Consider the following 27,175-nt stretch of genomic DNA (forward strand, 5'->3'; position numbering starts at 1 on the left):
GAAGTGAACTAAAACAGTTCAATTCAGATTTGTACGTTACACCTGTTTCTGTTGTTACACCTGCGAGCTTATGGCTGCCAGCTCCTCCTTGATTTGAAAGTCTGTAGATGAGTAGCTGGATGGTGTCACATCCATCGCAGCTCTCATCGAGAGCCAGAGAAAAACCAGCCCAATCAAAATCGGCCCCATCTTCTTCAGCTGTAGCTCTTCCTCAACTCACCTCGATACAGTGCGTCTGGAGAGTGATGCGTTCGAAAATTTGCCCTTTTCCTGTGTATATCAGTCCAATTAGCACTCCTTAATAGACTCTCCGTCAGAAAACGTCTCTGTTTTTCAGGAATTGACATAACTTGTCCTGAAGGCTGCATCTCTGGGGGTGTGAAGTTTGGCAAAAAGTCCCTGTTGGCTTTTTAGTTTTGCTATCAATGCATCAGGCACTCTTGTGCGCTCTTTATCAGACAGACTTCCATATTTGTCCTCATGCCGAGTCGTGTAGTGGCGATTCAAATTAGAATCTTTAAACACAGTGACCTGTGTACCACAAACTAAACACACAACTTTACCGTTAATTTCTGGAAAGAAATACTCGGTAGTCCTTGTTTTGAAGAAAACACAAAATTTGTTATAAACTTCTTAGCGTGAGCTGACATCTTGAGGGTAACCTGGCTAGCATCATTTTTCGCTGTTCAATTTCACATACCCAAGTAATACGAACATAAAGCTTTTTAATAAAAAACAAACTGCACAGTTGTATTGCACAACATGGATATATATATATTAATTTTATTTATTTATTTTTTAATTTTGTAATTTAGGATTGGCCTCATGGTAGCTGGACAGGGCCCCCTGTTAATAGGTTTTAGGACCCATTAATAGCCACTATGAGGGGGATTTCTAGTGCAGGAACATCGTAGTACAGTGATTTTATCATTGACATATGGGCCAAAGTCAGCTGTCTCTGGAGGCCCCTCTAGCTGAGTCCCCCAGACAATCGCCTGGGTCACCTGTCTGTTGCAGCTTCTGGCTATAACTTATCCGATTTATCGTTTTCATCTCCAGAAATAAGGAGGTGTTAACGCAACAGTCGTACCATCTTTGTTAGGTTCACTGATTCTGATAGTTCAGATCAGTTTTAATGGAGTTTTTTGGTCGCAGCGATTCATCGTTATAAACACTCAGACCAAATTAATATGGGGAGAGTGGTGCAGTGTTCATTTACTTGATTTCTAATTTGGATAAATAATTGATTTCTTTTGAATAAATAATAAATATTTTTTACATAAAAAGAACTAAATGATTTCCGGGTGAAATATATTTCTGTATTACTAATGGAGCACCTGGTCCATCCAGGTCAACAATAAATAAAGACATTTATTGAAATGACACAAAATGCATAATATTTTGTGTCTATACCAGGCTGACATGTACTGCATTAAAGGTAGCAACTACTGAAACAAGAAAGAAATATACATTGTTGGAGATGTTGGATAGCATGCTACCTTAAAAGCTGTCAAAGCAGCCGTAGCTTAAAAAGATCATGACAATTTTATCTTTCAAGTTTATCTTAAGTGAATAAAATCTAATCTAATCACAGTATTAAAATAAATCATAATCAACATGACAGATGATGTGTGGGTATAAAGATTAGCAATTAATCCCAGTTCTTTTTGCTGATACACTTATTTATACACTTATCGGGCATTTTTCTGTCCTTCTCACTGTAACAAATAAGAATAATCAATAATTATATTAATTATTTAAAACAAACCAGCTGATGCAGAAATGGATATCTCTTTAATCCATCTGTGGCATCTGTTTAATTTAACGGTGATAAGTTAATTATCTCAACTGAACGTTAATTTTGTGCAATTAGAAGCTTAATTATTAACATTTAATTCTCTTGGAGTGATGAATATCAATATATCTGGCTTTAAGCTAATTTGGTCACTGTTCAGACAGGAGTAAAAGAAGAAAGATATTCGCAGATTCGACTGGCTTAATAACTCAAAGCAGGAATATTAATTTCTAGAAAACAAAGAAAATCTAGTGACTACACTAAAGCAGTGTAAGAAACTCCATATACTAACAATCAGTCTGGAGGATTTAGAGGGCTTCATTGACATGTGTCTTCTAAACAGAGCTGACCAGAGAACTCTCTCGGGACCCTCTCACCCAGCGGCAGATTTGAGGACAGTTTAGATTTGATTCTGTCTCTCCCTAGTAGAAAAAAAGAATTTCAGGCCCTACGAGAATCCCTGGGGTTCAGCCGGTCCCAAACAGAGGCGCTCGACGTCCGAAAACAGAATCCTCTGGGAAACTGCTAAAGACCTCACCGAAGGACTTACGCGCCTCTTCAGGCACAGAGTATGAGGGACAACCTGATTATCTCTGTTATCCCAGAGCAGACAGGAGAAGACCCGGATCTTTCAAAAGCAGCTCAGACTATCAGTGGATACCGTCAAAAGCTTCAGCTTTTATCCAGCTGGGAGGGAAGAAACGGGAGGATCGCAGACCGAGGCCCATCATTGCCAAATTCAAACACTTTAAGCATAAGGAGTTTGTTAGAAGCCAAGACTGAGAGCTGAAGGGCACCAACTTCAGCATGAGTGATTGGTTCCCTAGGGAAATGCTCCAGCGTAATTCTTCAGATAATTCATTGTAGAAGGATCCCAAGCAGTCTCGGTAGATAAAGTTTAGGTTAATGGTCAACGGTTCCGCGATTGGAGTCCACACCCTGGCTCCACTGATTTCAGAAAATAGGTGAAGGTGAGGAAGTGGAGTTTTGAGCTCCGTGCCACCACGGTGCCCAGTTCTCATGGGCTAAATTATAGAATCACTAACATTATGTGTCAAGGTTGGCTAACCACGAACGTTAATGGTGCCTTTGAAGGACAGCTACCAACATCATCGAAGCTTCGAAAAATAAATAGGTTAGCCTTAAATCCAGTAAATAATACTGAAACATTGTTATCAGACACAAACTGATTTAAAAAAAAAAAAAAAGAATTAAATCTGACTGTAAGTCTGAATCAGTATCATAATAAATGCATCTTTTAAAACACATGATCGTTGGTACGGACGTTTTCCAATTGCATTTGCTTACTTTCTGAATTTGATTTTTTGGAATCCTGTTCAGGTCCCACGCACCCATCAGCTGCTCCTTTCAGCCACGCACCTCACCACCCTGGAAACTTCCTCACCCAAGCATCTAATATAGGTAAGAGCAATGCATTCATCAGTTTTGAGCTGAACTCTAAGACTTAGTCAGTAAATGCTATGGTAACATCTTGTGACTCCCTTCAGAACCTTTCGGAAGGCCCACGTGTTTTGGGGGACTGGGATCGCTCAGTTCATCAGCTTTTGGAGGACTGGGAAATCCAGCACTAAGTGAGTTTTAACTCCATGAATGTTATGGTAACCAACAAATGGACGTTTTATTCAACCAATTTGCCAATCTTAGTTGTCGAGATTTGAATTTAACTTGGGTCTGTTGTGTATTTCCGTGTGTTGAATCCCTAACAGCGGCCAATTCAGTGTTCTCACACAAGGATAGCGCCAACGTACAGCAGCACATTAACAGCAGTAGCAGCAACAGCAGTCTCCAGGAACCGTGGAATCGTTTGCATCGCACACCACCAACCTTTCCCACGCCACCGCCCTGGCTGAAGCCTGGGGACTCCGAAAGGAGCACCTCAGCAAGCTCGCTTGAGAGAGACAGAGACTCAAACAAACCAGATTCAGCCAACAAAGACGATAAAGACAGGTGGGTTTGATGGAACGTGACTCCTTCCACCCATATAAAGATAATCTGTTTTTTTACTTGGTTCCGGCTGCTTAATTATATGTATATTCTTAGTTACCCTCTAATCTTTGAATAGATTGTTGGGTTTGCCCACTCAGTAATTGAAAATTTTAAAAAGTGGGGTTGACTTTTAAATTGAGTTATGAACATCTTCCAGCTTAAACTGGTTCAGGTTCAAACCATTATATTAAAATACAATAGAAGACAAATACAAAGAAAGAGGTGTGGTACTTCATTCATTCTTCAATCCGGAGTTAACAATGGTGACAGACACTCAATTTAACCCTCTTAAATATATATACCGGTACTTTCAGAATTAGTGGCTGCTCCTCTTAAACAAAAATGTCTTGCTGCACTGGAGACGCTGTATCAACAGGACAATTTGCAGCATCAAACAGCTTAAACTGTTTCTTTTCTGTTTTTTCTTCAAGGGATTCTGTAGAGAAGCGTCATTCCAGCCATGCAGCCCCAGTTCCTGTGAATTCTGACATCCTTCTTGGTCACAGTCGGCCCCCCGATCACCATCGAAACCCTCTGCCGCCTGCTGTGGGAGAACCTCAGAGAGAGAAGGAGAACAAGGCCAAAGAGAGGGAGCACTCAAACACTTGGAAAGACAATGGCACAGAGGACCACAAGCTCAAAGACAACCAGTATGGTGGCAAGGACACTCCTGTCATCCACGACAGCAGGGTGTCAGAGGAGAAGGTGTCCAACAGGGGCTCGGCCTCACCGTACCTGCGGCAGAGCAGCCTTGAACGACCCAATGGTGGCCTTAGTCTGGAGGTCCCGGAGAGGAAGGTGCAGGTGCACCAAAAGAAGAACAGTGAGGTGACGGTTAAAGAGGAGCAGGATGGAGTAACAGAGAGGACCAGTGAGCCCCCCTTACAGGCACCCTTAACCCCAAACCTCCACCCCCCCTCCTCAATACCTGTCCCTATGGGTATGACTGGCGTCCACCCCATCAACACCGTCAGCAGTCTGGAGAGAACTCGTGTCGTGGCGCCCTTCATGGGTGTCAGCCCCATCCCAGGTGCTGACAGATTCCCCTACCCTTCGTTCCACTGGGACCCAATGAGGGACCCTTACAGGGCCCTTGATATTCACAGACGGGACCCTTTGGCAAGAGACCTGCTGCTAAGGAATGACTCTTTGCACCGAATGGCTGCGCCTCGCCTTTACGAGGTCGAGCGTTCCTTCAGGGACCGTGAACCTCATGACTTTAATCGTGACCACTCTCACCCTCTGGCACAGGAGAGAGCACAGCTAGAGGAGCGGGAGCGCCTCAGTATGCTAAGAGAGGACTTTGAGCACGGGCGACTGCACCCCACAATGCATCACCCTGCCCTTGATGGACATTTTCCCCAACCTGCTCCAGGCCTCATGGCTCCGGGGCTCCCAGGCATGCATTACTCCAGGGTCAGCCCCACAGCTGCAGCTGCTGCCACTGCAGCAGCAGCCCATGTGAATGGTCTCCTGAACAAAACACCGCCCACAGCCGCTTTAAGCGCCCCACCTCCTCTTATACCCACACTGGGGGCACGACCCAGCTCGCCCAGACGGACTACTCCTTTACCCACAGATATCAGAGACAGAGCAGGTCACAAAGACATCGAGGCCCGGTGAGCTGACCTATGCCCTGTGCCTCGTTAACACTACCACCGAGCCCTTATTTTTTGGTTTTTCTACACAAACAACAGACATTAACCATTGAAGAAATCCCGTTTTCTAATAGTGTATTTTTGTTTGTTTTATTTGGTTTTTGTGGTGATTCTCTCTTACTGTATAGTGAAGATATATGGAGTAAATATGAACAGTTTGGAAATGTACAGGTCTTTAAGCACTGTCCGAGTGTGTAAGATAGTATGTACAGTTGCTCGCTCTATGTGGATTAAAGGTCATGGCAAAAATATGCAAAGTGGTGTTTTGAAAGCTTTACTTTGAGCACTTGTAAATAGAGGCATATTGCGGCAGTGATTGTGAATGTGCTTTTAATCTCATTGTCTTCTTTCAAACATGGTTTAAAGCAGCTGATTGGCATCATCCCAGAGCTCATGTACTCGACGAGGTCTGGGCGGTATGACCTTCCATTAATATCCCAGCTTAGTTCAGGCCATATTACAATACTTGACGTACATCACAACATTTCAGCCACAAACGCAATGTAGTTGACGTCATAGCTAGTTATGTTGAACAGAAGTACACAGACAATTTCAGGAAATAACACATTTTGTCAATGCAACATTTAAAATGACAAAAAACAGTGGATATGAATGTATGGTGATTAAGTAAAATCCAAAATCGTCGATATATGAGTCGATATACTGCCCAGCCCTGTACTCAACTATGCAACAAATACCAGCCATGCGCTTGTCTAAGAGCCACCACTGACTATACCAGTAATTAAATAATCTCTCCATAACTCAGACGTTGCGTCTATTGGGTCAAAACACTGCAAGCTTTAACGGAGTGTTTTATGCAAAAAAAAAAAAAAAGAAGAAAAATCTGGATTAAACTAAAGTGGTGTGGTGATTTTCTAGAAAAAAAAGTGACAATCTTTTATGGTTTGTTTTTCAACTCAACATTTAAGATTTTTGAATTAATGTTTTGGTTAAATGTTTCACAGAGTCTGTGTTGGCGGAATTGATCCCAAAGTGTAGCATTTTGACAGATTTTTAATGGGAAATCTTTGCAGCAAAACTATTTCTTGTTTCTCTAATCTTCTTTCAATCAGTTCTGGGGAGAATGCGTCCGAAACACCTCATCAAATTCGAAAGGAATGTACATTACATGTTTTGAAAAGGATTCTCTTGGTCAAGGTGTGTATTAAAGTGCTTTCATAAGTTGTACCTACAAAATCCATAAAAAGGGAAAAAAAACACAATACGGACAGTTTATTTCTAACAACAGAGATCTATTTTAGTAGTCCACGGAAGGTTTAGTTGTGCGCTTCAAACTCTGTGATATGTTGTGCAGTGTTTTTTAAATAACATAAAATCCCCCGGCCCATTGTGCTTAGTCAATGCATATTGCAAAAAAATGTTCAAGTTTTTCGCTGTTTGCCATGTACAGCTCATGTATAAAGGTGATAAATCATGAAGCGACTGAATCTTCAGCATGCTCCTCATTTGTGTTATGTAAATGGTGCCATGTTATTAAAAAATGTGTACTAACTCTGTTTATGGGGCTTTTATTCCTCCCGACTTCCGGTCACGCTTTAATGCCCAACTTGATTTCCTCTCACCTACATTGGAATAAAAGATGTTCCAATAGCTTGTAGAAAGATAAGCTAATGATTGAAATACCAATAATTATTGTCAAAACTATACAGTACCAATAACATGAGGTCGTTGTGTTTTATTTGGATCTATGCATTTAAAAAGATTGTTTGCACATTCAGCCCAGGTAAGATAGAAGTAGCGCTGACTACACAAGCACCAAGTGCCCCAGTATCAACACTGCTGTGACAGTCGATCAGAAATCGATGAGCACAGTCAGCTGAACCAAAAAGGGTCATTCTGAGGCTTTCTAAGCACATTTTTCTTGCTCTTCCCGTGTCTCTGCAGTTTCTTTGGTTAGCCCAGGGCCTCTCTGCATCTGTCATCTGGTAACCTGACATTTCTTGGAATTCTCATTATTCTGAACAAATTCAATATTAAAATGTTGCAAATGTGCATTAAGAGCATTTCACCTTGATAGAGGTCAGTTGTGTGACACACAGCACTTAACATTCATATATGACTGCTGTTGTAGTGTTATTCTACTTGAGTATTTCTATGGATTAAAGCATTTCTGTTATTCTTTTGTTAATCACAATGTGCAGTTAAATTGTTATTTTCAGACACCTATTTGATTAATACTATAAATTATTTTATAAGAAGCAAAACCTTGAATACACAAATAATTATATTTGAATAATTTGAAGAATAAAATATATTTGAATAAAAATGATTGACCCCTCTGATTAGATGGCTAAAGCTTTCATTTTGTGCAAAGATTAGGTTTCCCCTATTTTGATTAACAATAATTATAATCATAATTATTTTTTGCATATACAACGCATTGTTGCAGTACATTAAGTGTAGTCCCCGTCATGGGACCGGCTTGGTATTTGTTTCTTACCAGTATGAACTGGAAATAGCACGTTTTAAATTCTTGTGACCAACTGGAATTCAACTATAATTCAGGCCTCAAACCAGCAGATGGAGCTAAATAGCTTGCAATAAAATCTAAAAAGGGAAAGTCCAAGTAATCTCGCCTTGTTGCGATGACGGAATCATTTAAATTTGGTTTATTTCTTCTGTAATAATAATAATAATAACATGTATGGGAAATGTAGTGATCCAAAATACTCATAAATAAGCGGCTAGGTTAGTTCCTCTTTCTTCATCTCTCTGGAGCCCATTCAGGTCGTTTCAACACAGTCACGTGATTCACCTTCCAACTCTGCATCACAGGTTTGGATTTTTTTCCCCCCCCCCACCCAGCTATTTTTAGAACTGTCTAATCTAAGCAGTGACCAGTGAAATTCCTGAAACGCCTGCGTAAACTGCATTTAGATGTTGCAACCAATCCTTCCTCCAGTGGACAGAAGCTGGTTTCTCTGCAGGTTTAGAGAAGAGTGTAGAACATCCATTACATGTTGCATCTTACACTTGCAGTCACCGCCCAGACAATTTCAGCTACATAAAAGATGATTTGTGACACCTTTCTTTTTTCCCCAGAATACCTCAATTGGGAGTGAATATTATTAAACAATGGTGGAACTAACCGTTAAGTCAAAGTGATCAATAAATAGCTGTTTTCACTGGCTGTGACTGAACAAATGATCTGATCTCATCAGAGATGTGAATGATTTGCAGTCACATCAAATTCAATGATGAAAACATATTTGTGAGTGTAATTATACTATTTACAATTTGGACTACAAACTAACCTAAATCTAGTTAGTTGCCCCCAAACTACACAATTTAAATAAATGAAAGTGTTTCCAAAGAGAACTGCAGATTTAACATTATTCTCAACATGATTACTCTGAAGAATAGTTTACTCTATCACAAAATAGCTAAATGAAAGAAATAATAACGTTATACAAAGTAAGATTTTTCCTTCACCAGGTGCAGGAATTTGAAATGGGCTGCAGAGGCTTTTTCTGCATCATATTAGCTTAAATATTTTAAAAGACAACATTTGATTTAATTCAGGTAGGTTGGTGCTGCTAATTTCATTCTGAAATTTTGATCAATACTTGTCATTTATCTAAAATACTGAACGCAAGGTGGCAGCAGTGAGAGCTGAAGGGGAGACAAAAGAGGCAACAATGACGCCTGTCATGTCACGTGATGTGAGACAGAACAACCAGTCTGGCAGGTTGACTCTGGCCAGCAACATGTGTGCAGTGTGTGATGACATTGGAAAGGATCCACTCAACATGCATGTTGTAGAACCGGAAGAGCAGCTTGGGCGTTCTCGTGTTTGAGCTCAGTTTAGAAGCGAGTGCGCCTCGGCTGCGTCAGGCTGTCTGAAGCACCTTTCATGGATGCCATCTGTGCCTCCAACTACACCTGTTGTCATTGTAAACGGGGCCTAATTAAAATGGCTCTTCAAATTCTAGTAGACATCGAATCTATCACAATGGCAACATGCTCCTGCTCTCCCATACCTTCATGTTGCCTTCCCACTATCACTGAAATCTAAATGACAGGAGTTTACAGCCTTTTCTCTCTGTTGACAACAGCTGTGATCATATTTAGACCAGCATGCACTGCTCAACCTACTGTTTAGATAGGGGAAACACCCCCAGTCATTTATTCTCCTGAGAAAAATCATACCAGCCCATAAACATCAGTTCACCATTACATCATCAGGTCTGCTGGGATTAAGCCAACGCTTTTGCCTCGTTCATTCCTGACTGACAGGATGGAGGCTAATGTTCAATTCTGCAAAGGAGATCAAAAGAGCAAGAGCTGGCCTCAGATATGAAACGCCGTATTAGAGGATCCTTCCTCCCATTGAACCCTGAGGAAATTAGCATAATGATTCAGACGAGCAGACTGCGTGCAAAAGCATCTCTAACAGTGACTTCTGAAGCTGGTCGGAATGAGACACGAGCCACCAAACAGCTCCGAAGAAAGGTCACAGGATCTGAAGTCGGCTTTAACTACATAAACATACATTAAGTTCATTTTGAAAAGCCAGGCTTCCTTTCTGACTTAGCTGTTTAGCTTCTTGACCCGAAAACAGACATCTGAAAGCTTCCTGTTATACAGAAACATGTTAGCATGATTTTAGCATAGAGAGAATAAATAAGCTCTGCCTTCTTGTATCATTTAATCAAAACTAGGACAGGATGAAGACGCTGACTCCAGGTGGATATCGTTTAGAAAGGGAGGAAATATGACAGATGTGTGACCATTTTGCCAGGAGCAGGTTGCCCTTAAAAAACTGAGCAAGAGCAGCAAAAGAAGACGAGCTAGGGAGGACGTCACTTCACTTACAATTATTCTGAGGGAGTTAAACGCTTTACCATCTGGGACAGGTTAGATTCTGCATGACAGCGGTACCATGGTGGAGGCAGCACCTCTCTCTGCACCAGTTCCTGAAGGACCTAAGAAGAAGCAGGAAAATGTGAAGAAATCCCAGAGAACAATCTGATCCATTGAAATCTTCTCTAAATGCTGACCAGGATATGTATGTGGTTTGTTTTGCCAGGATGGCCTGAGGAACCTGTCCTGCACCGAGATGCATATTAAGAATCTATTTTAAAAATGAACCTGGAACCCGCCTGCTGGGGAACCTGCAAATAGAAAACAACCCCAATAACAAGAATTAAAAAAAACAAGTGAAAACACTTACATATGGGACATATATGGATGGTATGCGGGTGTTGCAGGTGAGGTTCGGGAGTCTTCCTCCCCTCCCCTGAACGAGTCAACATGGGGGGATCCACACGCCTGCTTCTTATCCCGCTGATAATAAGAAGAGGCCAGGTGCTGCCGGGGCCTTCCATCTACCTGCACACTCCTCTGCATTAGTTTGGGGTTTCACGTGTTTGATTTGAGAATCTTTGCCTGGGCTTGACAATCACATCATCACACAAGAAGACTCCTCACCCACACAAGAAGAATCATCACCCACACAAGAAGAATCATCACCCACACCATTTTCAGCCACATCATTCCCAACTTGATTTTCTCTAGAGAGACATATATTAGAACACAATGAGGCTAAATTAAGTCTTTCAAACATTATAAAGACAGCAAAAATCAATGCGGTGAATAATGGATAAAGGTCCTGGCTTCACTGTGTGTGTGTGTGTGTGTGTGTGTGTGTGTGTGTGTGTGTATGTGTGTGTGTGTGTGTGTGAGCCACCGTTGAGCCACACTGTTAAGAGTTAATGGTGGCAACAGGTGAAGTCTGCAGATGAAGAGTTGGACAGTTTATATAACCTCTGTCACTCTTACCTGAGCACAAATAAGAAAAGAAGCAATTTTCTATTTGTTGTGTATTTAACATGGCAATGTGCAAACTCTCACTGTGTTGCGTATGTACAAACAAGTAGTTTTGTGGAATTATGGAATATCGTATTTAACAACTTTAGATCTAGCACAAAGCCAGCACAGCCAGCACAAAATGAATCAGTCAAAAACAGTCAAATTCAACGACATTAAAGAAGATTCATGCGAATATTCACGGAATAATAAATAGAATAAATCAGAGCCAACAATAAAAATAATACTCCAAATTTATGATGCTGTTAAATCTATAACTTCTGCATCTTGGTCTCTTAGGCCAGCTGGAAGTGCACAATTTAAATAGAACCAGAATTTTGTGGGCTTTTTCCTGAACATCTAAAAGGGAAGGTCACTGACAGCTGTCCCTGACATCAGTTGTGTGGCACACGCCGTAACAGGGATTACTTCATCCTGTTAAATCTGCACCCTGCCCTTTGCCCTCTATCTTGCCACTAGGGATGATACTGCAGTGCACAGGCACACACGCCCAGCACAACCCGCAAGATTTCATTGAGACAGAGAGACGCGCATGTCTGGTACATCACTGCAGGGGCGATAGAGACGACCCAATCATCTGAGGTCGTGAGATTCCATTTGCCAGGGTTACACTTTATCATTGTGACCTCCTGATGACATGACATGGCAGGTTCCAAATACAAATAACAGTGTGAAGGGCTGAGCTGGGCTGAGCCGTGTGAACGTCCAGACCCTGGGTCTGCTATCACAAAAGCACGACTCGTCTCTCTTGCTCATCATTCTGGGGTGGAGCTGCAGCATGGCCCTGACGGCGGGAGCAGCACCTGATTGCTCTCTAAGCATGCGAACCTCCGCACCCCACCGGTGTTAGAATGAGTTCCATTCACCTGTAGCGCCGTTTCTGCGGCGCAGAGCTAAGTGCTGCTGTTCCTGCCAGATGAATAAATTGTCATACAGACTAATGGGCTTTACCTCACTGGTCCATTAAGCCAGCCATACAGACCTGCCCCCACCTGAGAGGAGAATCTTGCAACAATGAAACTCAAAACGTGACGTACTCAACGCAGAACCTCTGCAAAACCTCCTTCAAGTGCGCATGGGAAGGTCAAACAGGTGGAAAAATGTGAGTGGGATCAGGTAAAAACCTGTGGGATACACAAGAGGTCAGCTGGCAATGAGGAAACTTGTATTGATAAAAAGAGAGGCGAGGTCTAGAAGGTTCCCAAAGCTCCTCTTCCTCTCAGACTGGAAGATAAGGAGAGTTTACAAATGAGCGGCGGAGCAGCTTGAGGAGCCCTAAGGAAAATGGGAGAAGCGGACAGTAATCATGGGACTGCTTCATTCCACGACATGCAGGCTGTTCCAGGCGACATACAAATGCGGTCAGCGTCTCCACGCTGACACATTGATATTTTGCCTCTCGTTCCATTCCTGTTCAGTGAACGTGGCTCAACGGCTGCACATTTAAAGTTCAGGACTGTCAAAATTCATAAGTCTCAAAAGAACTGTTTTTTCTTAGAGTAACTGTTGTTTCTTATTTTCCTGTGAACCAGAACCAACAAAGCATAAAAACATGCTGCATTAAAAGCAGCCATTTCCTTCAAATTTAAAATCTCAAGACTACATTTAAATCTGTGTTCATTTAAAGACAATCTGAAAAAAACTGCACTGCTTTCACAAGTGGCTGAAGCTGCTCAGTCATTCATCTGAGGGGGCGGTAAAAGCATACATTTATATCACAATCTGTGTAATTTTTTACATCTAAAGTGCTTAAATTGTCAAGGCAAACCATTTAATGCACTGCTGGGCCAACGGAGCTCACTCTTCATGCATATGCATATTGCTCTCTCCCCTACCCAGAATTCCCACTACAACCTTCTCCGAAACTGAAGTTTCTAAAAGCGGCGGAAAGCTTAACATCTGTGACAGCGCATCGTGCAGGAGACCCGCGCTTTTCGAGACCTCTTTTGTTGGCAAGGGGCAAATCATATTTTACAATATAAATCATCCTGCATGCAGCCAGCTTAAACTGTGTACAACCAGATAACGTTGCCAAGGAAACCCTCCTGGAAAACCAACAAAGCTTCTTTCTTTTTTTTTTCCTCCTGCTGCGAAGGCCTCCTTGATCTGTGCAAATATTAATACCTTTCCCAGGCAGAAGGGAGGGAGCTGGGGGGAGTGAGGCAGGCACAAATCCCCAGGTGCAGCGAAAAACACTACTCTCCCTTTAGCTATTTGAATGAGAACAGAGGTTAAAACAAATGTCACAAATGGATATTGAGCTGGGAGGGGGGATGTCTGATCGCACCGCACATTAATTCAGTGAGAACAGCATTCGTTCCAAAATGCTGAGAACTGCCAAACGTATTTCTAATATGCTTTTAATGAATGTGCCATCGCAGAAGCCTCATTAACGTATACATCTCTCCACGTCTATTCATAGCACAGCTTCAACTGCCAAATCACTTGAACAAACCTGGCACATGAGAACCCCCCCTCCCCCCCCCCCCCCAACCCCACCCTCCCTCCACATCCCAACATGCAGAACGGCTGAGAATTGTTTCAGCCATTGACCGAACTATGCTCGGGGGGACTTTCATTCAAAGACATCAATAATAACAACGGATATCCACTTGACACTGCAGCATCGCCGCTAAATGCTTTGGTCTTTTTATTGACCACCTGTCATCAAGTTGCAGTCAGTTGTCAGCACATGTCCAATAATCTGGTATTGATTAATGCGAGTCAAAATCATCACATTAAAGTTTATAAATGGTGTAAAGGGTGACTGGTCAGAATACAAACATGCCTCGTGGAATTTTTCCTGGGGTAATTTTGGACAAAAAGGATTCATCTTAGCTAGCGTCACAACAATTATCCTCCAAAGTAAAGGAAATGCATGTATTTAAGATTTAAAAAGGCTCAGAAAATGTTGAAAAGAATAGTCATGTCGTTCCAGACAAAGACTATAATCTGGGAGGAACTAACTGTGCTGGTTACAATAAATAAGAGTCAAAAAAGTTGGAAAGATGGAAAAAAGGGAGTTTTATCTGGGTTCAAATCAACAGCTGCTGATTCCTCCTCCAAGCTCAAACAAGGCTGCCTTTGTTCATTTCATGGACTTTTATTATTCAAAAATACACAACAAAAAATACACACTAAAAGAAAATAAATGGTTTTCACACAGTTTACAAACCATCTCAACAGAGATCTTTATACAGTATTAGTACGTGGATTTCAAAGCTACATTTAAGGTCATTAGTAGTTGAGCTCTATAGTTTTCCATCAGGTGACTACTAACTAGAAGACTACATGGCTGATCCTCATCTACAATATACGGGATTTCTCTCACCCTCTCAAACACAAGTGGAAAAAAGGGACCGACATTGTTTTTGCTGGCTCACCGAGTTCTTGGTTCCCCCCATAGTCGGGACATTGAACCTGCCAGGAGGAATGCTGGCATGATATGATATGGTATAATATCTGTGCTACTGTCACCTCCTCTCACGTCACAGATGAAAAACACAATGCCGGGAATTTGGGAGCACTTCAAGTGTAACGACCCACAGCAGTTCTCTGGTTAGAGCACAGTTATGTTATTATATGACAGAGCATCAGGTACACATATAAACAGGTTGAATATCCACTGTGTTCAGATTAGATACGTTGACAGCATTTATACGTACAGAAAAACTATTTCTTATAAAAACAAACAGAAATCAACGCACTAAAAGTTCAAGAACATGCCTTCGAAAATAATCCAACCTTTGAGACAATGATAACATCTACAGAGGGATAATTATGAGGGATGTAGGTGTTGAAAATCCTTCATTTGATCCAATAGAGGCAGCTAGAATCAGGTTTAAAAGCACACTGGTGGATGAGTTATGACAAGTCAACGGGGGTAAAAGGCACAATAGAAGTTATTCGATTCCAGCTGGGAGCTGTAAAGAGGTGAACCAAGGAAGACTAAATTCAGGAATAAGGCAATAAAAATCTTTGCTTACTTCAACATCAGAGTGTATTGTTTGTTGTCTAAAATAAAAAAAAATAGTGTTATAGAGGCTAAGAATCCTAAAATTAAGGAGTAATAAGTGCAGCTGAAGACTAACCCAACATTTCCATCCAGAGCAGACGGAGCGACAGGATGTTGCAGTTGAAGCTTCTCATGCACAGCTCTGTCTGAGCTCAATGGCCAACTGCTGATGCTCTCAGCACGCACGTCCAGTTGGAATAAAAACTGACACAAGCATCCCGAAATGGATAGAGTGACATGTTTTGGGGATTTTCAACCATCCATCCAAATGCTGGGGCCACACTCCTCATAACGATGTCAGCAAATTGATTTATAACTTTCAAGGCACGCTCTACCTTACTGGACCCTTGAACTCTTCAGACAAAACATTTACACTATTTTCTCACTGAGGGCAAAAGCACAGCAGTTGGCAAGCGAATTACGATAAACACAATCTTTTTGAGGGAACTTTCCTCATATCCTTCATTAAAAAGCTCAAATGATGCTTCAGACGTGCCACAGGACTTCATATGGAGCACAGAGAGAAGACTGACGGATGTAGTGGTTAGTCCCGAGTGAACACTAGAATGCAGCTCATCTAGCACTAGCATGCATGAGTGTTTGTAGACAGGTGTGCTTTAGTGGTAACATGGACAAGAAGCCTGTTAACAGCCACACAAAATCATAGGCAACTGTTTAGTGAACCCTACAGTACAGTTGTCCTTGGATGCCTACAAGATTGCAGAGGGAGGTTTTACACTGGTCATGACGTGATATTCCAGCCAATTACCAGTAACCTGCCCCTCAGGTCTCTACCAGCCAATATTGATCCCTTTCTCCACTCCCAGTTTAGACAGCGGTCAATTGGTAAAACAGAAAAAAGCTGAAGCACATAGATTTTTACACTCGGTCCGTTATTTCACCAGTTGTTATTGATATTGGGATTATAATTTGATCAATTGCATAAAATGCTCGATAATATGTAAAATATGATCAAATCACTACATTTGATTCATATCTGTGCCCCTATGCTCACCCACAGCTGCAATTCTATACTTACAGGCATGCATAAAGCTGGCCAATCGGGGAGGGGGGGCAGAATCTGCAGTGAACACACAGCAAGGGTCATCTAAATTATATATAAAAACTCATTCTCCAATGTACAGTATCATATGTGGTTTGACCATTCTAGTTTATATTTATGTTTCAGTGATAAAATCCAGAAAGAAAAATTCATAAAACTTTTAAATGTGTATTTGATAAAAAAGTTTATGTGCTCTGATGCAATCCCCCATATTCTCCTCTCCTCTCTCCGTAGCAGAAAGCCAAAGGAGTTAAATCCTATTGATGACAAACTAAAGTCATGTAACTGAGTCCATCCCAGCTCCGGTTCTGGCTGTGTTGGCTGTCCTGCTCCTATAATCCATTACCAGTCTTGTTTGAACAGTCTCGTCTCCAGAAGAGGACAGGCTAGACAATTGAGCCATCCCGGTTCTGTGCAGGGATCATCACGGGGACCGCACCCATGCGACTGAGGTTGGGCCCAGCCATCTTGGTAGAATTGGGTGGGGGCAAAGGAACGTGACTTGGAGGTTTCTCGTACTCCTCTGACGAAGGAATTTTGTTGTACTGGGGCTTCAGTGCATATTCGTGCAGGTTGGAGGGTGACATGGAGCCCAGGGAGGAACGCTGGCTGCCCATTGTGAAGCTGTGTGCCGTTGAAACCCGACTCTTAGGAGGAGGCACGTCCTCTCTGGAGAGAAACAGAATTTCATTCAGATAAACCATTGTTCTAAGGTGATGATGCTAAAATAAACTTTTACAGGTGCATGGTATAGGGAAACATGGAATATGTCTGCACACCTCATGACTGCAAATAAAGAGAAATAAGGTAATTGGTTGAAAGAAGAACCCATCACATTAACAACTAATACGGGCCAATAATCCACTTACATGCTCAATCACACTGAATGGGAGGGCTGGGGATTCAGAACCACAGCACTGTGATGTGGTTTTTCAGCCAATATGGGTTTCTGTGTATACGCGACAAGACTAGTGGTGCAGCTCCCTTTGTCCTATAACATGGGCTGTAAGCATGGTTGGTTTTAGACAGAACCATACTAAGCCCAGTGGTTGTACTGAGCTTGTGGACCGGATGGAATGTTGGGTCATAAAAGTCAGGTGGGGGCCAGTGAGTTGCAGACACAACATGGATCACAAAGCAAACAAAGCTTTCAAACCGATGACATCAGCTGTTTATTTTGAGAAGGAACTGCACTGATGGACAAAACCCTTTGTCATTGAGGCTGTTGGTGGTACTTTTGCCTGTGTGTGTGCGTGCGACAGCGTATAACTGCAAAAATGGGCCCTATGACTCCAAAATCTATCATTTTTTTTTCTTGATGGCATTATCTCTTTCTCTCAGGGTCACAGCACCCTCCCCGCTGCATCCCAGCTGCTTTTGGATGAAGGCAGGGCTCTATGTGAGTATTTGGGGGTCCGGTACTTTGCTCAAGGGTAACTCAGTAGTACCCTGAAGGTGTCCTGGCACCACCCCCCACTGTAAATACACATTTCTTAAAGTACTATGTATAGAATAATCAAATGACCTGCTAACCAAAAAGGATGTTTCTGTTCTGGGAAGGTTTCAAAGTTACGCTAAATGTCAAGATTCCAAGAGCACCTGATCTCGTTGCAGATTTCCTTCTCATACTTCTTCCTGTTACGTGAACGGTAACAGCAGAAGAGGATGACGGCAATAATGATGAGGATCAGGAGAACAGAAATTACAGCTGCCGCAATGACGCCGCCGTTGTTGGGGGCTGTATGACAGAGGGAAAAACAAGGATAGGAGGTCTAATAAATATGTTGCAAACAGATCAGAAAAACACATTTGGAGTCCAAATATCACAATGATACACTAATATGACTAAAAATGTCCAAAATGTACGACATAATGATTGAAGGCTTTGGTGTTTATGACTCAAGATCCAAAATGATTAGATTTTAAAATATATTTTTGAACCACTTTTAAACTGCAGAGAGACTCAAAGAAAATATGAACATGTATAGAGTATGTATAGACTGACATGTGAGCTCCACTGTTTAAACACTTGGTTGATATTAGTCCAACCACGTTGATAAAGAGGACAATAAAAAATGTAAGGACTAAAAATGGCATTTAATGTGATTAATTAATGTCTCATTTCAGTTCAACTCATCATAAATTTTGCTAGTGGATATTGGGAAAGAAGTTGAGGGAAATATGTAAAATATGTAAGTACCATACAGTTGAAAATTGGGATATGTCCGTTTGGTACTCACGAGGTGTGACTTTGAGATGCAGAATGCACTGATCACTACCAACACGGTTGGTGGCTGTACAAACGTAAGTCCCAGATGCACTGGCTGATGCGTTCTTCACGTTAATGGTGCCGCTCACAGGGTCTGCAGTAAGTACACATCATTAATAAATCGGTGACAGAAAGAAGGCCTGTGGAACATTAAAGGTCCCATATTATGGAAAATGCACTTTTATATAATTGTCACAGGTAATTAGTTAAAGGTGTTCATGGAGACTCCCTAAAGTTTATACAAATGCACCCTCTCCGTATTTCTCCTGTGGCGAAAATCAAAAGCCGTTTCAATCTATTATAAGTTGTGAATTCAAGGCAAATGCGAGCCATTTTTGCCTCTTGCCTGGGCGTTCTAATTCTTTTGTCATTCTTTTATCATTCTCTACTCTCTCACATATGCCAGTTTTAAACCATTAATCAGAACTCCGTAAAATAAATGCTGGGTTAACAAGTCTGCACATTTCTTCCATTAAGTTAAATTCATTGGGGACAATATTTGAAAACTGAAAAAAGTTATTTACAAACATATATAAATGGGTGGGTTCTGGGCTTTTTTTTAATAAGCAATTTAGGTGTCAGACAATGTGCAATGCAGGTCCAAGGAGGGCGGGTTGAATCGCTGGGTGTCTGAATGGAGTGATTTTGCTTGTAACTGCAATTTCTCAGCAACCACCTGGATGTTGAGAAGTGATAGCCACGACCTCCTGGGAAGGGTTAGACATTTGCATTCACAGCCACAGACACAAAAACAGCTTGTCCTGAGTAGGGCCAAAACAGGAGGTTTTAGGGACATGTCTGGCTAATCTGAGAGCAGAGGAAATCAAATAAATATTTCTTGGAAAAAAGTAGCATAATATGGGACTTTTAAACTTGTTGAGCGCTTGTTTTGCAGGTCTTGTGCATATTTACCCATCACAGCTGATGCCGGCAGCAGCTTGTTGTCACTGGTCTTTTCCCAAGTGTATTTCAAGGGTTGTGTGCCATCACTAGACATACACTTCAGAACAACGTCTTTACCTTCCTCTGTAGGGCCATCGGCATGGCACCTGGGCTTGGAAGGCTTCACTGTTTTGAAATAAGAAATAAATAAATAAGTAAATAAGAGACGTTGATAACAACATACGCAGGTATAAAGTCATCCTGCCGACATGTCTGTCTGGATTCAACATCCAGGTCATGTGTCAGTATTCTATGACCTAATGTTAATTTTCTACCTCGCTTATAGCAGCAGTAATTGGCATAAAGTACACAGCAATCACAGTAATTATTAAAGCTGCTGGCAGTATGGTAAGCGTCACTCAGGATAATTATAAGTAAGGTGCCACACACAACATTTGGTGAAAATAGTGCCGTCTAAGCTGTCTCAACACTGAACATGTGCAAAAAATTCCCTGTCAGAGTGTTGGCAGTAGATCTGATCTGGAATCGGAAGCAAAGAGCGGTCCAAACTAGAAGCCGAGGGACTCCAGTGAAACCCAAACACATTGTGAAATGAGGAAAGCATACTATGAGGGGTGATGTTTTGAAAAGCCCAAGTCAATGTTGCACATTCACTGACAGCTCACCAATGCAGCCTGGCAATAATTGAGTCTACAGCAAAAAGTGAATTGAAGCTCTGCAGAGCAGAACCAGTTGTGAAAGGTGGACGGTGAGGGCCAGCCGCCACAACTGCAAAGATTATTTCAAGTTCCTCCACTAATCTAATAAGTGCAAGAATTCAGCATGGAGGATGTAGAACTAGAGGAAAAACAAAACAAGTAATGATGGACAGATGGTGGAGGCCCAGACTGTTCTGAACTCATTATCCCATCATATGCTGCTACTGCTGCTGTGCTCCTACACAGACTCAGATGAGACACAGTAAATGTCAGAGCTATGACATTTTGAATGTGCCTTTTAAAGGTGAAAGTCAACTCAACTTGTCTCAGGGCTGTAGTGTATGGCTCCTTATATTAGCTGCTGACAGCTGTTGAGTTAGCAGATTTATCTGTTTGAAAGATGAGGTCAAAGATTCTGAGGTGGTAAGGGAACATGGGGAGTTAAAAAAGGAGCTACTTTTTAACTTTTTAAAAATGTATATATTTATGAGCAGAAAGGCATCTTCAAGGATACATACATACATTCACGTTAGGTGTTACACCTACAAGTGCGTAACACGTTATGCACTTGTTTAATGGCATAAATACTTTAAACACGGCAACAATAATGTTGTTGCAGATGTTTGTGGCATCTGTAGTCTAGCAGCTAGAGACAGCAAATCACTAACTTTAATCACTAACCACTAATGATGCTGAACCCAGAATCCCATTAGGGGCGCACATGGTCAACCCCTGTCAGGGGGTTTCATTTTAGGGCAATCAAATTATTTATTTACCAAGAAGCCCCCCATCCCACAGCGTGCGGGCTTGTAGCCTGTTGCTGACCACATTGGTCAGAATGAATGAGTGGTGTGTTGATCCAGGCCGCATCGCAACAATATTGGTTAATTGCATTTGTGCATCACAGATACGTTGTACATGATTCTGTACTTTGACTGAATGAAAAGGCTTCCTCTTTACAAAAACAAATTCCTCATGTGATGGTGCCTTTATAGCAATGTGTCCGATTACATTACAGAGAACTCTTGCTCTCTGTTGGAAATGCACATACACACACATGTAAATGTTTGACCGCTCAGAGACAAAATTCTTTAATTACATTGACCAATTAAAGATGAAATCCTGTGTGTAGAAATCAAAACTTTTTACTATTAAACTTAAAAATTAAATTCCATTCATGGGACAATATGTCCTCACTCACATTAATGCCATAGTAGATTGTAATAATAAAGACTAAATCCCTGCCCTATTTGTTTGACCTCTTCCTTCATTTAGACCAGTATTTTAATATACAATATAATCTAGGATAAGTCAGTAAAATAAAAGTGATTTTTTTTTTTTGGGGCACTACAATAACCCCCCAGTGTGCAAGAAAACACCCCAGAAAAAATTTATACACACACCACATGCATAACTCTGAAACAATAGTCTAAAACAAGCACAAAATATATTACTCAACTCATATTGCAACATTTACTCTTCCTATATATGTAACAGATAAAAACTTTGGAAAAAGGACTTTGTTTTTGTATAATTGTTTGCCTGTGTTTTTCACCCTAGCTGCTAGGGAAGATTTTACTTATTCCACTTTCACACATTTAGTTTAATTAAAGCTATGTTTTTTATTTTTATTCATTAAGTGCATGAATGTGTGAGACACAATGCCGATGCAACTGAAGCCTTCACTGGCTTTTAAAAGGAAAGGATTCAGTTGCTTTCGACATCACATTAGAATTTAGGTGGTTATGAGGAAATTGTTTAGTTCACTGAAGGGAGTGACCAAATGTTTTAGTACGCCGAAACTGACACGTCAGCAAGTTCAAAAACATCCTCACCAATGTGGAATGTTACACTGTGGCTCAACTGGAACCAAAGCAATCTAGAGAGCTACAGCAGCTTTTTGATTCCTCTACGTTGTTGGTCAGTTTTTGTGAAAATAAAAAAATCCCCACACAGGGCTTATTGTGTTTGGCCAACCGTAGACAAAGTTAATGATCAGATTATACGTGGACATTATTAGTCTCTAATTACAGGGTTACTCTGTCACACATCAATGCAACAAGGGAGGAAATTGGTTTCTAATAGTCGTCAATTTCTGGTTAAACTAGTCGGTACAGTACTAGCACTTTTGTATATAAACAGCTTCCATTTTAGGTAGGTAAATACGATTTTTAAGGAGGCAATTTGACACCATTTAATCCGTTGCCTGCTCACCAAGGACACTGTGTGTGTGATATTCCATATGACTTACACAACTGTGATGTGTCACCCATCTCTCTGTATGCTCTATAAAACTGGGTGATTGCTCCGATTTTGGGATTTGGTCACATTTGTAAAAACATTTTATACACTCGTTCATTTTTAGGCTTCAAATGTAAATGGCATGGCTTTAATGAATGTAACATTAAAAATGGAATTATACTGATCAAGACTGACACAAGTATAAACCCCCAGTGTAGTATTATCAGTTTAGAATTACTCACACAACATGCAACACAAATGAGCCATACAGCCCCTAGGAAGGTCATGTACTATATTTTTGGAAGGGATTACATAAAAACAGGAAGCCTGGGTGAATGTGAAGTACCTCGCAATTCAATTTTAAGTCTTAAGGTCATGATTAATTTCATAAATGGGTCTCTACCATATCTAAAATAGTGTATAGTCCACTATTTCTTTCATGATTAAAGAATCAGTACGGGACAGATGGAAAGACAAAGAGCCCTCGGTTCGGATTCTTTGAAGTGATGGCAATGTCGCTAGATAAAAAGTAGATTTTGTGGTGTTATAGCTCTACTGCGTCTGCGCCTAAACTTTGGCCTTTGTATGCAATCAACTTTAAACCATTATTGCAGCAAGTTTTAATGCAGTATTACCATGTGCACTTGGCGATTTGTGTCACTCACCCATGACTATCAGCAACATCTTCCTACTGCGGATGCCAGGAGCTTTTTTCACTTTACACTGATAAGTGCCAGAGTCTGAAGACTTGAGCCCTGTCAGGTTTATGGAGGCATCACCGTTCTTGGGATCAGCAGAGTTGAAGTGGACCCGTCCCCTCATGGGTTCATAGTAGTCTTCATAAGCCCGGTCACCTGAGTACAGGATCACCTGCAATTACATTGCAGAGATGGAGTTATCTGGACAGCCCCAATTCCAAAATATAATGCACATCATACACTGTGTGAATACTAATCACTCAAAGCCCGTTCATGTCTTTATACCTTTAAATGTGTGTAAAGAGATAAACAGGTTTATAGATGTCAGTATGTTTGATAGTAAAGACTCAATGAACAAACCAAATTTTAGAAAAGATAAACTGGCCACTGGAAAGTGCTTGTTTGAGAAATGTAACTATGGAAGGGGATAAAATGTGCACCTGCTGTATTAACAAAGAGCAGTAGGAGGCAATTCTGCTTCAACGCCTCCTGTACTCACACACACACACACACACACACACACACACACACACACACACACACACACACACACACACACACACACACACAGACACACAGACACACACAGACACACACACACTCTCTTTGGTTATAAAAACAGCAAAAAAAATAAATAAAAGCTTTGAAATAAAACTCAGGTGGAGCCAACAGGAACGCTCATTAGGAGATGGGGGAAGGGGAAATTCAGGGACACAGTGAAGCACAAGGGGGGCTTAAAAATTTAAACAATGATGAATTGTCATTGTATTTTAGAGACGGTGAGGTATTTGTTCTTATTTCCATATGGACCGCCCTCAATAGACCTTTCTGTGCCACACTCAACAACCAGCCTATGCAGGCATTATCCCAGGATAAAGGAGAGACAATGAGCACATATCGAAGGAGAGGAAGAATAATTAATCCATCAGTGGCAAGAATTTTACTCTGAGAAAAACAAGGGCACTAAAACAAGGTGAATTAACCGCCAAGTTTTTAATTTGTGTTTATCAAGATAGTATTTTGCTCCATTTTAACAGCAAAGACAATATCTAGAACTGCAACTCAGCCGTGCTCTCAGCAGGCATTTATGTCATCTTGTAAACATTAAAAATATAAACAGGTAATGCCATTCCTCCTGGCTCCCAAGGGAGGAAACCCTTCTCTCTTTAGTGGGGATCATCAGGAAATTAAATTGCCCTCAGCTAACTCCGACAAGAACGTCAGTTAAACTACAACCCACGTAAACAGATAGGAGCATTAGCAGACAAATACACATTTAGCTAAAAAGAACTGCACTATAACCTTGAAAAATCATGACCCAGTGGCCTCAGGACTGAAAATGGCCTCATGACTGAAAATGAAAAGAGAAGTCATCCTGGAAAAAACAGATTATTATCTGTGGACTGCATTTCATAAAAGTAAAGACACTCAATCACGTGGTCACCACCAGACCAGGGGCCTCACGCACAAAGCCTTAAAGAAACCTGGTGTACAATCAAATCCAAAAAAGTACCTTTCAGATGTATGAAACTGTGCGCACGACTGAATCCATGCACATTTGTTTTGTACATCTCAATCAGTGCAATTTTTTTTTTTTTTTAATGCAAATGAGTGTAAACAGGGTGGGATTCCTCTGCATGAATGGATCATGGAAACAAGCCATGAGTCCCAAAGGCAAGAAGAGGAACTTTACCAAACATTGGAGATGCTCATTAATGAAGTCAAGGAACGAAAAATGATTCTTTTTGGCACGCTGTCCTCTGGTATTAATAATAAACGGAAACGAGTTATATTCGGTAATAAATTAAATCAGTTCCCATTTGGGATCATGCACTACTGTAAAGGAATAAAGCTCTGTGCCGAAAACAATCCGGCCACTTTTACACCTCATGCACTCGTTTAATGACATAAGTACTTTAAACACGGCGACGATAAGGGGCTTGTGGCATCTGTGGTATCGCAGTGAAAAACATCAAGTCACTAACTTTAACCACGGACAGTTGCTGAACACAGGATCATAAACTCTACAATGCATAGTCAACCTCTGTCAGTGCGGGCTTGTAGCCTGTTGCTGACCACATTGGTCAGAATGAATGGTATGTTGATCCAGGCCACATTGCAATAATGTTGGTTAATTGCATTCGTGCATCACAGATACGTTGTACATGATTCTGTACTTTGACTGAATAAAATGCTTCTTCTTTACATAAACAAATTCATCTCGTGATAGCACGTTTATAGCAACGTGTCCGATTACATTAGGAAAACCCGCTCTCACTGCAAACTGCGCTTCTATGTTGGCCTGTCCAACTGCAGTGTATATGGGATTTTGATACATGTTGCTGACGTTTGGATAATTCCATCCCCCTTAGCTAGTATGGCTCAGCTCAGTGTTGACTGGGTCAGTCCTGATCGGAAGGCCTGTTCTCACTGAAATGACCAAATATATGGGCACAGGTAGGGCCTGGCTCCTGGCTTTGTCACACTCCAAGTGTGGCCGTTACTCCATGCACAGTTCCACAAGGACTGTCCTTGGGAACCTAAAGCAGCTGATGAGCCAGTCCTTCTCTTTCTCTGCACAAAGCGCCATTGGCATTATCTTCTAATAGCAATATCAATGCTGCCATTGTTGTTAACTGCTTTCTGCAGCATTTCAAACATACTTTTATATCCACTCATGCAATCACAAAGACCTGGGTGTGTTCATTGTTCATCTCTTTATTGTTAATCTGACTATTGGTCTCAGGAATCCCATTTTTGACATTACTAACAGTTTCCCTGCATCATCACTTTGGATCGCCAACAGCTCCAAAGACCTAGAAATGTGCGTACACCAACCACAAATTTAGTGTGGAGCACTGCACATTTTCACGGTCAGTTCACTTAAATCTGAACGTGAGCAACATTTTTGCACGTACGCACCATTTGTTCATGAGGCTTCAATTCTTTTTTTAGGCTGTGTGAGGTTAAAGGTGTACTATGGGATCTTGGCACCTGCCAGTGATCTGCTAGTTGCCTGCCCCTGAATACGCTGTGAAAAGCCCAGTCTCTGGAGACAACAGGGGGCCATAAATGTTAAAAAAAGAAAGAAAAAAAAACAAGGGCAGGACAGGCGGTGCACCAAATATAACAAATCACATTCCAGCCAATCATGGATAAGATGGAGAGGGGTGAGGGTCAGTGTGCGTGCAGATATTTACTTCGAACCAAGTGACGTTGAGCTTGATCGTATAGTGTACCTTTAAGCAGGAAGCAGCAGTACCTCAGTTCTAAACAGGACCTCTGATGCCTTCATCGAGAAAGTTTAAAAATGTGTCACAGTTCTAAACCAAATATCTTCACTGCCTGAAAATGGTTTAAGTTTCCTTCAACACTGAGGATATAGAAATTGATTAAAATGTGGCCATGATGATTCACATTTGCAGCTAATTTGCAAACAAAAATGGCCAATTTCATCAATGGGTATTATCCTCCCAACTATGTCAGCGACCTCAAAAATTCCAGTCATAATTTTCAGTAGTGGGCCTGTAGCTCTGCTTATGAATAAAACAGGTTACAGTCTGTTTACATTATTTTCACTGCCATTGCAAAATATTAGGAAGACAACTGCCTTTCAGCTGAAATATAGCAAGGCACTGAGAGCCATATTCACATGGTAATTACTGCTGGCACTGTTTAGCCTTCATCCACTTTAGTTTTTTGCCTGCTATCAGAGCTTTATCACAATCTATAAAATCAGCCTTGTGGAATTAATATGCAGTTAATCACAAACCATTTAGTTTCAGCCTGACGACATAATGGCTAAAGGCTGTATCAATTAGTGTGTGGATAAATGTGTATTACAAGCAGATTTGGTAGGTCAAGAAGAACAAAAATGTCGAGAGGAAAGATGCCTGGTCTGATTAAAACCCAGCAATTTTTTGTGCAGATAAAAACCAGCATAATACAACCAAGCACAGGGGAAAAAAACTGAAATCT

General features: G+C 41.2%; 2 protein-coding genes across 12 annotated transcripts in view; one reads left to right on the forward strand and one right to left on the reverse strand.

Annotated features, from left to right (window-relative positions):
• auts2a (activator of transcription and developmental regulator AUTS2 a) overlaps positions 1 to 6,972 on the forward strand; it is a 222,542-nt gene extending 215,570 nt beyond the window's left edge. For 7 of the 11 annotated variants that reach the window (XM_057053821.1, XM_057053823.1, XM_057053827.1 and 4 more), the window contains 4 exons: positions 3,137 to 3,217; positions 3,304 to 3,387; positions 3,511 to 3,763; positions 4,234 to 6,972. In XM_057053821.1, the coding sequence (XP_056909801.1) occupies positions 3,137 to 3,217; positions 3,304 to 3,387; positions 3,511 to 3,763; positions 4,234 to 5,425 (1,610 nt within the window). In that variant the 3' untranslated portion in view covers positions 5,426 to 6,972. The remainder of the gene's footprint in view (positions 1 to 3,136; positions 3,218 to 3,303; positions 3,388 to 3,510; positions 3,764 to 4,233) is intronic. The other 4 variants (XM_057053825.1, XM_057053833.1, XM_057053832.1 and 1 more) reach the window with 1 other exon arrangement.
• A 7,421-nt stretch (positions 6,973 to 14,393) lies between these two features.
• The window catches only part of cxadr (CXADR Ig-like cell adhesion molecule), a 29,217-nt gene continuing 16,435 nt past the window's right edge, over positions 14,394 to 27,175 (reverse strand). The window contains exons 3-7 of the mRNA XM_057053842.1: positions 23,165 to 23,369; positions 19,570 to 19,725; positions 18,629 to 18,751; positions 17,988 to 18,126; positions 14,394 to 17,057 (exon numbers count right to left, since the gene is read on the reverse strand). Coding sequence (XP_056909822.1) covers positions 16,775 to 17,057; positions 17,988 to 18,126; positions 18,629 to 18,751; positions 19,570 to 19,725; positions 23,165 to 23,369 — 906 coding nt within the window. The 3' untranslated portion in view covers positions 14,394 to 16,774. The remainder of the gene's footprint in view (positions 17,058 to 17,987; positions 18,127 to 18,628; positions 18,752 to 19,569; positions 19,726 to 23,164; positions 23,370 to 27,175) is intronic.

This window comes from Takifugu flavidus, chromosome 14 (assembly GCF_003711565.1).
Source record: "Takifugu flavidus isolate HTHZ2018 chromosome 14, ASM371156v2, whole genome shotgun sequence".
Classification (NCBI taxonomy): Eukaryota; Metazoa; Chordata; class Actinopteri; order Tetraodontiformes; family Tetraodontidae; genus Takifugu; species Takifugu flavidus.